The sequence below is a fragment of the Pseudoliparis swirei genome, chromosome 23 (genome assembly GCF_029220125.1).
Source record: "Pseudoliparis swirei isolate HS2019 ecotype Mariana Trench chromosome 23, NWPU_hadal_v1, whole genome shotgun sequence".
NCBI lineage: Eukaryota > Metazoa > Chordata > Actinopteri > Perciformes > Liparidae > Pseudoliparis > Pseudoliparis swirei.
Genome location: NC_079410.1, coordinates 7,953,289 through 7,968,482, shown reverse-complemented (window position 1 = coordinate 7,968,482; position 15,194 = coordinate 7,953,289). Strand labels below are relative to the sequence as shown.

The 15,194-nt window shown below is 43.5% G+C and overlaps 3 protein-coding genes across 3 annotated transcripts; all 3 read right to left on the bottom strand.

Annotated features, from left to right (window-relative positions):
• Position 1: 1 nt before the first annotated feature.
• nme3 (NME/NM23 nucleoside diphosphate kinase 3) lies at positions 2-5,292 on the bottom strand. Its single transcript, XM_056406439.1, has 5 exons — positions 4,820-5,292; positions 3,834-3,964; positions 3,601-3,702; positions 3,236-3,348; positions 2-1,035 (listed from the first exon to the last, which is right to left on the bottom strand). Exons 1-5 carry the CDS (start codon positions 4,863-4,865, stop codon positions 918-920), a joined length of 510 nt encoding a protein of 169 aa, XP_056262414.1. The 5' UTR covers positions 4,866-5,292; the 3' UTR covers positions 2-917.
• Positions 5,293-5,932: 640 nt separating this feature from the next.
• On the bottom strand, positions 5,933-7,453 carry mrps34 (mitochondrial ribosomal protein S34). Its single transcript, XM_056407408.1, has 4 exons — positions 7,380-7,453; positions 6,773-7,145; positions 6,604-6,646; positions 5,933-6,451 (listed from the first exon to the last, which is right to left on the bottom strand). Exons 2-4 carry the CDS (start codon positions 7,088-7,090, stop codon positions 6,153-6,155), a joined length of 660 nt encoding a protein of 219 aa, XP_056263383.1. The 5' UTR covers positions 7,091-7,145; positions 7,380-7,453; the 3' UTR covers positions 5,933-6,152.
• A 669-nt stretch (positions 7,454-8,122) lies between these two features.
• Positions 8,123-15,153, bottom strand: spsb3a (splA/ryanodine receptor domain and SOCS box containing 3a). Its single transcript, XM_056407823.1, is given in 8 exon segments — positions 8,123-11,371; positions 12,572-12,697; positions 12,784-12,886; positions 13,004-13,191; positions 13,440-13,620; positions 14,065-14,126; positions 14,129-14,216; positions 14,995-15,153. Coding segments are annotated over 7 exon segments (1,095 nt in total). The 5' UTR covers positions 14,172-14,216; positions 14,995-15,153; the 3' UTR covers positions 8,123-10,979.
• Positions 15,154-15,194: the final 41 nt, after the last annotated feature.

Genomic DNA, 15,194 nt, shown 5'->3' with positions numbered 1-15,194 from the left:
CTGATGTGTTTGTGTTTTACTTTACAAAACAAACATAACTGACTCAACATATTACAAAAAATATTTCTTCACCAGATTTCTTGTTTTTGACGATTTCAATACAATTCAAACTGCATCATGGGATTTTAGAAAAGCACAAATGTGACGACGAGCATTTTTTTAGAAACTTAATGCAGTGCAGTTTCTTAAATTTGAGCATCTCATTTTAAAACTTCTACATTCAAGTATTCTTATGTGACGTGATCCGTTTTACACACTTAAAGAATCTAAATTTAAAAGTACAGGGAACTGAAACACGTGTGCAGAAAGGCAATAATGGTGTTAGTTGATTGCTGTTCATGGCTCCTATGTTGTTGGGGTCTCACTGGAAGTACAAGTACAGGAGACACGTATATGTTGGTGGACATTCTCACCATAACAATTGCAAGACAAAGAAAATGTATGTGCAAAACGGTGGTAAACAATTGGGCTCTTATGTACCTTAAAACTTACTTTGCATAGCACATGACCTGAATATTTATAGATAAAGCTTTGTGTAGAAATGACCCTGCAGCCATTTGGTTTCCGTTCCCTGATGTGTTATCGCTCGATGAACATTATGAATTACAAGCTTTTATTGCTCTACTTTCCAAACATATTGCTAAAAAATTGTAAACACAAGCTACAAGGAAAACTGTAACAGAAGCAGACTGCTGTGTCGCTGTTGAAGTTATTGCTCACTTAGTGCATGTTTGCTTTGGAGACACATTTCACCTCGGAAATGTAATGTAGTTCAAATAGATAAAAAAATACAATTGCAATGAGGTCTCTTCTATCGTGTGGCTACAAGACACTAAAGCCAAAGAAAAAAGCATCTTAGGTATGATGTGCTCCATCTTGTATCGATATATAGTGTCGGTATCACACGGTCGGTGCCGTCAGTCGTAGATCCAGCGGCGGCTGTTGTCCTCCCAGCAGTGAAGCTCGTTCTGTCCGAACCACAGAGAGATCTCCTTCTGGGCGCTGGCCACGGAGTCGCTGCCGTGGATCACGTTCCTGCAACACAGAACCAGAACACTCACATGTCTGGAGCATCCGGATACAGTCGGACCAAATTCAGATTATTAATATGGCCATTTATCTTTAGAATTGTATTAATATAATTCTTTTATGAGCTGCAATGCATACATATTTTAATGAAGCTATTGTGAATTTTCTCATGGCTATTTTCTCAAATATTTTATAACATACTATGACTACTTTTTTAATGATTCTTTCCAACACACTATACTAACCATAATTAATAATAATAACCTTATTATTATTAGGGCTGCAACAACGAATCGATAAAATCGATAAAAATCGATTATTAAAATAGTTGGCAACGAATTTCATTATCGATTCGTTGTGTCGCGCGATTATTACGGCGCTCAATAAATCACGGAGTATAGAAAAAGTAGAGTTGAGCCCAGAGCGGCGCAGGGGAAACAAGAGCGCAGCGGAGAGACGGAACGCTGCGTTGTGAGAGCCAATCAGCGCTGAGCTGCTCCTCTGTTGATTAATCTAATTGGCTGCTGCTGCTCACGTGGCGCTGGATGCGGAAGTCATTCACGTAGTCGGAGACATTCACGGAGCTAAGTGCGCCTCCGGGTGACGTTATGAACCCAGACACCAGGGCGCTACATGTCACGACGTGTGTGGCATTTCCACAAGAGGATAACGTAGACAACGTGGTTATTTATTCCGTGGCGGATAGCGGAAAATATTTTTCCACGGAGAAAGGCAACGGAGATAAGCCACGACGCTACTCGCTGTGAGCGCTGCGCGTGCAGACAGCATTTAACGGAGCCGGAGCAGCGCGTGCGCTCTGATCGTGCGCTCTTTTAATTAAGTATCGATCCTAAAAATATGCTAAATCACATCGTTTTTAACGTACGGGTACTTTGTTAGTATCGATACACCGTGCAGCGTGACAGCAGCAGATGTAGCAGACTAACATTCAAGCTAACCTAACTTCCCAAACGCTGTGGACATCTGAACGCTGATTGGCCGAGACGCGACACGTCTCATCAAAGATGTTTTATTGTGAAGAGCAACACTTCACATTTTTTCCGCGTCTCACTGCAATCTCAACGGCAGCGGGTGAAGAAAAAAAAACAATCGGAACGCGTCTCTGATATTGTTCAGGGGGCCACATGGGGACCACTGCTCAGGAGAGGAAAGCTGTCAGTCTGTTTGTGACGGTTCATCACCATGGTGACCAGTGAACAGGGTTCATCACCATGGTGACCAGTGAACAGGGTTCATCACCATGGTGACCAGTGGATCTCCAGGACCTTTCCATGACTTTAAACCAAATTTCCATGATTAAACATTTTGTGAAAACTGTCTATACGTGACAAAGTGAGAAGATGTAGTGTTTAAAATAACAATGAGAATTCCAAAGCATACCGTATATATACCGTGTAAATTAACATTTGAATAAAACAAATTTGCATTACTTTTCCAAATATTTTGGGCTTTAATTTTGTTCAATTACTTTTCTAGGCCTGCTAATATCCATTTAAAAATTCCATGACTTTTCCAGGTTTTCCATGACCGTACGGACCCTGTTTTGAATAAAGGCTTGAAAATTAAAGTTTTTTTGTTTTTTTATCCGATTAATCGATAAAACAATCAACCGATTAATCGATTATCAAAATAATCGTTAGTTGCAGCCCTAATTATTATAATAATTATATTACTTTTTCCCTCCACTCTCTCGACCCAGTGGGAAACTTAAATATAATGCAGCCCTCACACCTTTCACAGTTCAGCTCCACCCCCTCCTCACTCTATTTTTCAGTCACTCCCACCTCGTCACCTGTTCACTCACCTGCCTCTGATCACTAATCAAGTCCTTAATTAGGCTCCTTCCTTCCAGACACACCTGGCCAAATTGCTCTTTGTTTTTTTCATGCCAGACGCTCCAGTACTTGTTCACAGACTGATCTCCTGCCGCCGACCCTGCCTGTCCCCGTTGAACCCGCTAGCCCAACCCCCGGGGAACCTACCAGCCTTCTGTTTAATCGTTACTCTGCCTGCTGATTCCGGAGCTTTAAATAAAAGTTTACAGATCCCTGGAATCGTGTGTTTGCATTTGGGTCCAGCTACGAACCGTTACAACACCTTTCATTGGTCACACCTGTTGCCTCCTGTAAACAAGGCCTCACATTCCCCCTCAGAGGAGGAGAGCTGAACCATCAGCTGATATTACCGGCCCACTTCCACGCAGAAATCCCCTCGGATGGTTCCGGGCAGCGAGTCAGCAGGGTTGGTCTCTCCCAACATCTTACGTGCCGTCTTGACTACGTCCAAACCCTCCCACACCTGAACAAACACAGAAACGTACAGGACTACAGCGTGCAGAAGGAACAAATTGATCACATTCGTGTATGGAGGCTGATGAAATAAGTATTGAAAATAAGACTTTTCATCCGAAATGAGCGGCTTTGATTTCCTCTTCATCTAGAGGACCGTTCAACAGCAGCTGCGAGTTATTATCAAAATTAACCGCCCTCTGAATTTGTGAAAGCCTTCAGCATCGTGTGGACACGTGTCCGGCGCGTGGGAGAATCTCACCATCACTACGATTGGTCCCGAGCTCATGTAGCTCATCAGTCCCCTGAAGAAAGGCTTACTCCTCAGGTCCCAGTAGTGTTCCCTCAGAAGATCCTCCGACGCCTGATGACACACAAGACAGACAGACATCCATTTAAAATACAAGCACTCATTTATCATATTAACCATGATCATGTATATGGGCCATGAATGAAGATGAAGAGAAGATTAAAAAGGCCGAAATCCCAAAATACCTGCACTAGTTTGAGGCCCACGAGTTTGAACCCTCTCTTCTCAAAGCGACGCAGGATTTCTCCCACCAGCCTCCGCTGCACGCCATCTGGTTTGACGGCCACAAAGGTGCGCTCGTTCTCACCGGTCCAGCCTGGGATCATAAATAACATCGCACAGAGGGCAAATCAACAAGTGTTTCATAAAGTGAACGCCGACGGCCTCGGGCAGCTTGCATGCGTCAGACTGAAGAGAAGCAGCATCGTTCATTCAAGAGAGGGCGGCCCCGAATGATCGATGACAACTCAGACAATAGCTGCGTTTACTTTTGCACAGGGCGTTTATTAGTCTCAAATCCCATGTGTTATACAAATATTATTTTGCTTGCAGACAGAATCTGCACCCTGTGGATACACACATAACTAAACTTAACAAAAGATACATGCATGTACGAACAAATTTTATTTGTTAGTGTTTAGGAGTGATTATAAGATTCACAAACATCCCTTTCTGGTCTTTACTAGCAGTCCCCTCGGCCTCCTCGCTTGTGTAACTCCAGAGGCACAACAACTTTGACAGCGTGGATCCCGCTGTGACCTTTTCTCGGCCTCATTGCAGTCAGAGCTGTCACTGTCAGCGTTCACGCGCTCCACGTGAACCCCACCGGCACCCGTAGCAGCGCACTAACGCGAAAGCTATTAATAGGACGATGAATCAACGTATTTGTACAGCGAGGAGGACACGTGGATTACGCCGCTATGAGTCCTTTAGTACACGAGCCATCTGTAGTTCTAGCCACTCGGTTAGTAATCACACTTCAAAGCCGAGCGACTCTCACGTCACACTGCGTCTGTTTAACGACACCATTTCCGGTTTCCCCGGTGAACGGCTCCTTCTGGCTGTTGAACCGATCCGGAGGGGAAACAGTGAGCATTTGTCGTCCGGTGTGAAGGTCAAACTCGGCAATAAGGAATGAAACGCGGAGAATAAACGGAGATTCAGCACCAACCTGACTGAAAAAAGTACGAAAACAGGGACAAAATCAGGCAGATCATCGTACTGGCCCGTTGGCGGAGGAACGTCGCTCTGGAGAGAGGGATGAAGACGGACGCGCGCGCGCACGTTTCGGAATGTTTCCTGAAGCGCGGGCACGCGGTGCCCCAAAATTTACGAAGGGAAATCTGTGGAAGTCCATTTCCGCCGGTTGATCAAAGTTAGAAATGATGAAGTGAATTAAGTAATGGCAAATGGTTTACTTTCTCACTGTAAAGAGCGACAAGTTGAAATGTTTTTATGTAATTATCTGATTTGTTTTGCACTTTGTGGAAGAAAATCAATGACACTACTCTGCACTATTTTAAATGTTAGTGTAATTTAAATAAACAAATAGACTTATTATAAATCAGATAACACTGGAGTTTATACATTTAAGTGAAATTCAGTTTCTCTGGGCTTATCGGTCCACACTGTATTCATGTGTTCATTCATGGCACAATCCTGAGACATGTACAACCAAGTCTTATCCGATTAAAAAGCCATGCCTAATCACACGAGCGTATCCAGTTATTCAGGTTGGATGTGGGCGGAGCTATAATGGGAGTTATGTGACAACCATAATAAATCCTTTAACTTTGTCATTTTCCCTGCCAAAATATGTCCAACAAATGTGAGTGAAGATGTCATTAAGAGGGTGGTATGAGGAGAGTGCTGTACATTTACCACATCCCTTAAATGTAGCTTCTAAAGCATTGAGAGTATTTGGCTGATATGAAGCCTCCATATGTTATTTTTTCCAGACACTTCCATATTGAGGGCCAAGTCTGATGCATCAGTGCTCTCGAGTGAAGTCAAAACTATTCAATCAGAAACATGTGATAAGACCAAAATAACATTAGAGCTGTACTAGACGGTTTAATCAGCCAAAATAACATAATATTAAACGTTTGCCTGCGTGGTCAAATGGTTGAGTCTTATGCTACTCTTTTTCCTCCGATAGCACACAAAAAACTGATTTTAAGATCTCAAATTATCAGAACCCCAGTCATCATGTTTAATGTGCATTCTCAGCTGTAACCTCCTTAGTGAAATACTCTGATAATAATAAAAAAATAGATAGCCGCAGTATTTTATCTTACATTTAATATTTACCACATTGCACAGATACACATCACACTCCGAGAGGCCAGTGTCAGATAAAAATAGCAGAGAAATCATTCGAGTCCAGGATTTATCGGGATCTGGAGGTGACGGATTCCAGTGTGCTTGGACAGAAGAAATCCAACTTCCATCAACACTGATTTGGTTCAAAACATCCAAGATTGTCATCTTCAGAACCACAAGTATCACACCGGTGTCCCCTCCGTGCTCTCATTCTCTTGCTCCCTCTTGCGGAAATAGTCTTTGTTGAGCAGGACATCCCTCTTTAAAGGCAAGACCGGCTCCTCGGCCACCGGGCTGCCGAAGACCTTCTTGTGCTGGGCCAGCAGCATGGCGCGGACCAGGGGAGGGTAGAGCACGTAGCGCACCGGCGGCTCGGGGAGCGGCTCAAAGTCCTTCATCTGCTGCTCCATGTGTTTGGGGACCAGGCGCCAGTCGTGGTACATTACCTTGTCCAGCTCCTTGACCTCGCCCTCAGATTTTCCTGACAAGCACAAAATGCAAGAAAAGTAATGCGTGCCGTTTGTTAGAGTGCAAACCCCCACAAGACCGCTGAACCCTTTGATGACAACACATTCATGTCCTCAATGCTAGTTATGGTTCGATTCAAATAAAATATATGTGGTACAATCTTACCCTTGAGGGTGAGGATGCCCCATACTTTGCCGTGATCCATATTCTAGAAAACACAGGATTTAGGTGTCATCTGGTGACATGTGCATCCAAACAGACCTCGCGACAAACACAACTGCATTTTCCCTTAATTCTACACTCGTGGCCGTGCGTAGATGCGAGCCGCTCTCACCTCAGCAGTGTAGTCCACCTTGACCTTGGTGATCCGCCAGTAGCTGGGCTCTGGGTGGTCCTCCAGCCAGGACTTGCGGGTGAAGAGGCGGCCCATGCCGAACATCCTCATGCCTGCCAGCAGGGCGAAGAGGCGGCTCTCCTTGCGGACGTCCGGCCAGGCCAGCACAGGCAGCATCTTCCCCGTGAGAGGCCGCTTCATCGTCTCGTAGTCCAGGGCGTACTTCTGAGAGTCCCGCGGCCGGGACTTCAGCTCCCGGTACGCCCGGACCTTCCGAGCCATGTCTGCGATGAGACGAAGGGGCCTTTTTTTCACCATGGCGGGAGTCTGACGTGCAGCAGTGCTCACGGAGAAGCACCGGCCAACGTTTATCCTGCGAGATATAAAGTTAAGATACGTTATTTAACTTAAGTAGCAGCCCTTTGGTTTCAACTAACACGTTCATGTGAAGCATTTGACACATTACAGCCCTGATATGACGTTTCCCAGGCGAAGAGATGGTCAAATAAAACACACTCTGCTCTACTCACAGCGACTGAGAGTTGTTACTGACCGATTTCAGAACTATCGATACGGATTAAACTCAGATATCAGAAATTAGAAGTACCTGAATGTGGAGGACCAGCTTGACTTGACCTCCGATAGCGAGACACACAACTTCCGGTTTCTTGGCCCGACGGTGAAAAGTTCCCTGAAAACTGTCTCTGCTCATTTTTGTTCCGCATTCGTAAAAATAAGCAGAACACCTATCAGTTAGCACATTAATCATTTATTAATTATGGATTAATGGAATGATAACAAGTGCACATTTATAATATAAGAATGGATATTAATGAAGATTTTCTACACAACTTCTAAATACTCATTGTATGAAGTGGGTTCTATCTCAACACTTATTTGACAATCTCAAAAAACGTGTGTTTACTTTAAGAAGGAATGGTGCTCTTGGACTTTTTACAGATTTGGATAATCATTTGTTTCCCATTTTTGTGTATTGTGCAAGGTGTTTTCAAAATATGTAAGGAACTTTCTGACATGGGCTTCATGTCCATGTCAATCTGACACTTTACTGTTTCCTCGTTTTCTTTTATTTTGACCACAATAGAAGTTATGTGAAATTCTCTGATTCATAAAGCAAAATGGTGAAATTGGACAAGTGTTACTTTTTCCCCAGTTCAAATCTGTGTATCGGCCCCACACCAATGATATCAGGCAAGTGTTACTTATCAAATGAAAAGATTTTTAAAAAGAATTTTAAATGTAGTTGCCATTTTTTGATGATAAAACATTATTAGACATCTTGAAATGTCCCCATGGCCAGTGTTACTGCTACTTAATGAACACATCCAGTCATTTGTGCATTCATTTATTTTCAGCTGAAAAGCATGCCGATAAATTATACAGAAAAAGGCGAGTAAAGGCCTTCACGTACAGTATTATTAATATGACACGGTATAGAAGAAACACTTATCATTGTTTTATTTACAGTACAACTGTAAGAAAAAGTGCTTGTTTACATCAACGTGAAGACAAATGCTGTGAAATAAGACACAAATACGTCTGATGGACTACAACTAATCTCTTACATTCCCAGATCTACAGGGAATATTCTGATCACTCGTTGCACAGCTGTACAGGATTAAGTGCGTCATGTCATATGACTCGTGACTAACGATCATGGTCCTCTGCTGCCTTCACCACTGTTGTTGGGTCAGTGCCTCCATCCTAACAGCTTAAAACACACTTTCCTTCTGAACACCATTATCGCATAAGACGCTTGTATTGCAAAGGAGGACAAATCTGTGTGCACGTCTACGCGAACCAGAACCCTCGAGGAGCGGACATGACCGAAGAATGGTGACTGAGGCAGCAGTTGGCAGACAGAATAGCTTCAATTCCAAAGCCAAATATCTTTATACTATTTCTTTATACTTCTATTGGTATATTTTGGAACTCCAAAGGGAACAAAAATAAGAGTTATTTACGTACCCGACCCAAATGTTTCCCTCCTCTGTCATTTATGATTAAGTAATACTTGAATTGATCTTAACACCACTCAGCCCCGAAGGTCTGAGAGGTGAAAACCACCTCACTGCTGTCCTCTCATGTGCTCAACATGTATACTATACAGGACTGTCTCAGAAAATTAGAATATTGTGATAAAGTTCTTTATTTTCTGTAATGCAATTAAAAAAACAAAAATGTCATGCATTCTGGATTCATTACAAATCAACTGAAATATTGCAAGCCTTTTATTCTTTTAATATTGCTGATTATGGTTTACAGCTTAAGAAAACTCTAAAATCCTATCTCATAAAATTTTAATATTTCCTCAGACCAAGTAAAAAAAAGATTTATAACAGCTGAGTGTTTGTCAAGGCTCAGGAAACCCTTGCAGGTGTTTCGAGTTAATTAGACAATTCAAGTGATTTGTTTAATACCCTACTAGTATACTTTTTCATGATATTCTAATATTTAGAGATAGGATATTTGAGTTTTCTTAAGCTGTAAGCCATAATCAGCAATAAATCAGAATAAAAGGCTTGCAATATTTCAGTTGATTTGTAATGAATCCAGAATGCATGACATTTTTGTTTTTTTAATTGCATTACAGAAAATAAAGAACTTTATCACAATATTCTAATTTTCTGAGACAGTCCTGTATTTACAAATGTTTATTATTAATACAAATGATTCGTTATTATCTCCAGGCGCAGTCTGAGAGGTTGTATTGAAACTAATTTTCTGCTGTTTGGAAGCTAATTCGTATAAAACAAGGAACTTTTTAGAGCCAGCTTTCAGACCAACAACGAAAGTGTTTGATACTAAAAGGATTTAGAATGGAGTTTGATTAATTTGTCAAGGGGAGTCGGTAGAGGAAGTGGTGGGAGAAGGCATTGGGAAAACCGAAACACACTTGCAGAAACAGATCAGAAAAAAATAATAACGATAAACACTAAAACTGCTCATCATCTCACATTTTGTCAAAGAAACAATAAAGGTATAATAGCGATGAAATGTTACTCTACATGTGCAGCAGTCTCTTCTATTCATGATCTGATTTCAAAGAGCGACACTGAACAACAAGGATTTGCTGCTCACGTCTTTTAGAAAAGAGGAAACCTTTTCGTTTCTACAAACACGAGGCAAACCATTCCAACGGGAGACTTTGAAAAGCTGGTGACGGATGGATGTTGCCAGAAGTGTACAATGAAGATCTCACATTTTTTCCCCTCTCATGTTTCTCTAGAAACCAGAACCATAGATACATTTAGTTGTTTGGCGATGATGGCTGGAATATATTCCTTTTTTTCTGAGCACTAAAAGATGCAAAAATACATTCATTCATTTTAACTTCTTGGGAAAAGTTTTTGATCTGTTGAAACGTGCCAAAAACATTTTTGCCTACAAGCTGTAACTTCGAAGGTAAGAAATACAGAATACTCTAAGACCTCTGGGGTGTCACTTCCTGTCTGTAACACTCACGAGACTTAGTGTCTCCCTTTGGCAACCCAACAGAAAATTGCAGATGCCAGTAACATATTACTTTGATAATGCACAATATACATTATTTGCATATAGGTTGAAAACACAAAGCATATAAAAGGGATGCACCAATGTTTCAGTCCCAATACAGACACTGACACCTGTGCTTTGGGTAACAGTCGATACAGACATCTGTTTTTAATAAATTAATAACCTGTTTGCCTCAGTGTGGAAGTGACTGATATCTTTATTTTATGTGCAAGGAAAAATTGCTTTACTAACTCTGTAAAACAAAAGTAACAAATAAATACACAGACATACATTTACTGAATTGGTGTACATCATTTAAATGACTTCAGGAATTACAATTCATGAGTAAAACTTGTTTTAAATGCACCAACTTGGCCAAAACTCGAACAGGAATTCAGATTCCTGTATATAAAGTCTATAAACATAGAATATAATTGAATAGATTGTCCCCTTTGTCCCTATTTGAGTCAACATCGGTCCAATGTCAGCATCAGTGCATCTCTAAAATATACGGGCTCATGTTTTAAACCCCCTTTTTGCAAATGTACCATGGGGACCATCAGAGTTTGGCCATTCGTGACTTCAGTGTTACACTGTCCAGTTCCTCCCTACGTACCATTCCGATCCGGGTCATCTTCTTCGCCACTGGATAATATTGATGTGACAGTCGGCCCGTGTTTGAGCTGGGCAGTCACGTCCAGCGGCATCTCTTCCTCCGACAGGCTTCGGGGTCAGAAGTGCAACCCTCTGAGTCGCTCTCAGAGGAGGACGGTGCAGCCAGAGGGGGGGCGGGCAAGCAGGAGGGGCGCTCAGGCCCGTCTGGGCTTTCCTCTGTGGTGCCACTGTTGAGACTGAGCACCCAGCCCAGTTTGTTGTGGAGCAGCTGGCGAAGGCCTGGCGGCAGCGGCAGCACGTCCAGGGTGTCCATGCAGTCCGGCAGCAGCTGGCGAAGGCGGGCACAGCAAAGGTACAGCAGGGAGGTGGGCGCCGAGCAGGACCGGATCACCTTCATGCTGCTTTTCGCTGCTGTGGAGCACGCCATCGGATAAAACTTCTTATGCTGGAGCTCTGTGGCGGCAACACCTACATCGAGAATGGTGACAAAAACGTGTAATATCTTGTTACTATACCACACCTTGGGCCACGTGTATTACTGTTAGCTGAGAATACCCACTAAACAGATGTGTACACAGGTGCGTCTCTTGGACAAAAGCAGAGGTTTCAGAGAACCAGAGTCCCTTTAGAAAACATCTTATTTTCATGCAGCAGAGTCTTTTCCTTTGCTTCCCGTCAGTCTACTGGGTCAAACAATACGGCCTGGGCTCTCAGCAGCACCGTGTTGGTTTTGGGATGGAGGAGCAGCGAGGAGCAGCGAGGCGAAGCTCCGCCCCTGGACGAAAGGGCTCTTCACCTTACGCCTGAATCCTGTAGGCCGAAGGTTGCAGCGAAGCCAGATCTAGGGCGGTCCATAGTGGTCTGGCTGGAGACTGTTCTGAAGAAGTTTCTGGTGAACCTGCAGGATTTTGTCAGATTCCACTGGAATTGGACCCGGTGTCACCGATAAAAAGGTTTTTGATGCTCATGTTTACTTATGAAGGTCATTTGTAGGCAATAGTATTAAATTGATATAGTATTTTAAGATGCAGGTGTTGAGGTTTGTGAATTACCACAAATGATACTGATGATCTAATACTCCAAAATCGGTATCAGCTAATGTGACAAATTTACATTAAATACTGTAACAACTCTCGGGCCGTTACCCGTGGGTTTCCCCCAAAAGCTCCAAGGATCAGCCGACAACAACAAGGTTCCGTTGGACAGCATACTTTGTTGTGTTCCACACAAAACAGAGCAGACTGCAAGATTGCGCCTCTGCTCACTCCTCTCCCTTAAACTCCAGCTCTGCTGCCCTTTTTTATGAGCAGCATCGGCTGCTGACTGTTTGCCAATCTGTCAGCAGCCGAGGCCAAATTGGAGACAGCTGCCACAAATACATTGTATTTTCAATGTCATTAATTGTAGTGTTTCTGCTTTGAAGCAGGTTCAGTGACAAAGTATTCTGTAATGCTGATGATGAGCTACAAAACAGAGCAAGATCAATATATCGGCAGGCATGAACTGTCCAGAAATGCTAAACTAGGTTTGAGCTCACTTGAGAAGTGACGTTTGGCCACAAGAGAGCAGTGACAAGTATTCATCACATTAAAATAAGAAAAATATTGTTAATAAGTTGACGGGATCTAGATTAAGATCGTTATGGCATGTACTCGTGTTGATACTAACCTATACACTTGCGATTCTTGAAGAAAGTGAGTGTGCCGTGCCACGTGTCCAGATGGATCCCGATGATGGATCCCTGGCCAAACCGGGAGGAGAAGTTAATCTTGTCTCCTTTATGATGCAACAAGCCTGACAAGAGGAAGACCACCAGAGGTTAAACCTACACACTTCCCATTGTGAGAAGTTACTGGGACATCATAGCATGTGAATCTCACCCGTGTAAGAAAGACCCCAGCTGTCTGAATCTTTTCCCAACAGGCTGCAGAACGAGTGTCTGTATTTGTCTAGATTGACATCAAAAGTACCGATGCCGACCATCTGCACAGATGTGAAGAACAATTCAGAGACAAATATGTGTTCAACGCTGGGATCTCTTGCGGAGCCGTGACATAGGACCAGCAGGTCAGAGTTATGCGATGAGGCGTAGAGGTTTACCATGTCTGATCCATACACTGGAGACGTCATCTTGATCTCCCAGAAGTGCTGCCCTTCGTCCAGCTCTTTGGAGCCACGGATTGCTGCTGTGCCACAGCTGTATTCAGAGTGGAAGTTCACTTTTCGATTGTCGCAGCTCAGTAACGTTGTTGTCGATCGGCTGTTGCCATCCCAAACCCAGTCAAACTCTGAAACGTCAGAACTCAGTCAGTCATTCATGGCCGAAGAGACAAGATATTTGACTGAAACTGGCTTTTTACCCAGTGTCAATTAATACACGTCACATGTTATATGTAGAAAAACATGTGTGAGCAGATCTCCGAGCTCTATAAAAACAAATAACCCAATTGGCTTAAATGGTGTAACACACGTGACATCACCTTAGGAACCTTTAAATTATAAATTGGGCCATTGATATGCAGGAGCTGTCTTGTACCTTGGTCATCCTCGCCACAGTGGCAGTCTTTAACTTGGTGAAAAGCTCGCAGGCGAGGGTTATAGTTGGTCTCAGCCTGGGAGTCGCAGCCACAGAAGGATTCTCCAGTGACAGGCACGGCACTGGGGACCGGGGGGACCATCACTGCGGGGGAGTCTGCCTCAGAGTCTGAATCTCTGTACTTGGGAGCAACAAGGGAGGAAGGGAGATAGAAAGAAAGAAAGAGAGAGAGAGACAATTAAAATGCAACATTGCTTTTGTAACAACCTAGTTATTTTTGGTGGGTTTTGTTGGCTTGCTACAAAGTAAACATCAGGTATCGGAAAAAGTACCTTTTATCTCCATCTCTAAGATTGTAATAGGGAATTGCATAACTGAAACCTCATCTCTAACAAGCAAACACTGTTTTCAATGGCCAAACGTGAGTCTTTAAGTCTGACAGCTGACGTGCATTTGGCTCGTCCTCTCATGGTGGCGACACATCCTCTCTCCTGCCTGGGCGGAAACAAGTCGTCATCATGGGACACAAACAAAAACTCCCCATTCCAGTGACACTGTCTGTTCAGAGCGTTGGGGCCCACGGGGAGGGGGTGGGTTGGGGGGACAGCAGCCCTCGTATGCTTACCTCTCGGCGGTCATGGCTCCATTCTTCAAGTGCCCGGGCATCGGCGTCCCTTCTTATCCCCCCCAAACATATCTCCATGCACAACTGTTCCCGCTGCTCCTGGACATGGCAGCCACCGTGTCTCAGCAGGAGAAGAGGGTTCAGTCCAGATGCTGAAAATTAAATTGGACAACATATGATAATCATACACAGAAGTCCTGATATTAATTCACTTGGGTACCTTTATTAATTGATGCTTGTAGCTTTAACATTGCATGTGTACTCATAGTTGTTTAATGTTACACTGTTTGATATCATTTAGTTCTTCGTCGATGTCCTGAGGTCTCAACACTAACACGAGCTAACGTTACTGTACAAACCGTATCAGTTTATAATATGGTATCAAATGAAGCCCAGTGAGCGTTAAGGTAACTAACCTAACTAAAGTTAGTTTAATGTAGTTAGTGAGTGCGGCAGGTTAACAACTGCTTGATGTAACGCCAACTAGTGGGCAGCTGCTAGTCTTGTGGCTTGACCACAAAGTATTGTCATTATCAGCTAAACGAGTTTTGACGTTGTTTTTCTCACTAACTCTAGTTGACCATCTACTCCGGCTAACGGTAGCAGCTAACGGCAGTTACACAGACATCCCCTTGAACCGCCAATGCGTTAACATATTATCGGGATGTAACAAGGTCAGAGACGTCACAACTCAAGACAGCTGGCTATATATATATATATATATATATATATATATATATAAATATATATAGAGAGGGAGCTTAGTACACGAGTTGATGTCGGGTTACTACGCGGTGCATTAGCCACGTATTACAAGAAGGGCGTAATAACTCGGCTGGTGATTCAGATTCACACCTAGCTTAAACCAGCTAGTTAGCTTTGGTTAAGCTGCGCGCTGCTATGCGCGCGAGGGAAACCCGTGAACGTTACCTGCCTTGTGACCGACCCGCGTCCACGGGAACCCCCGTCAAACACCCCGGAGACGGCGCTCCTCGAAGCCGCTGATTCTGTGATCGTTAACACGCGGCGGAGCTTCCTTCTTCCACCATGACCTAGTTTACATCAGCATAAACACGAACAGGCTCTCTGCGGGAGCCGCTGCCTTTCCACTGTTGTTAGAGGAACGAGTG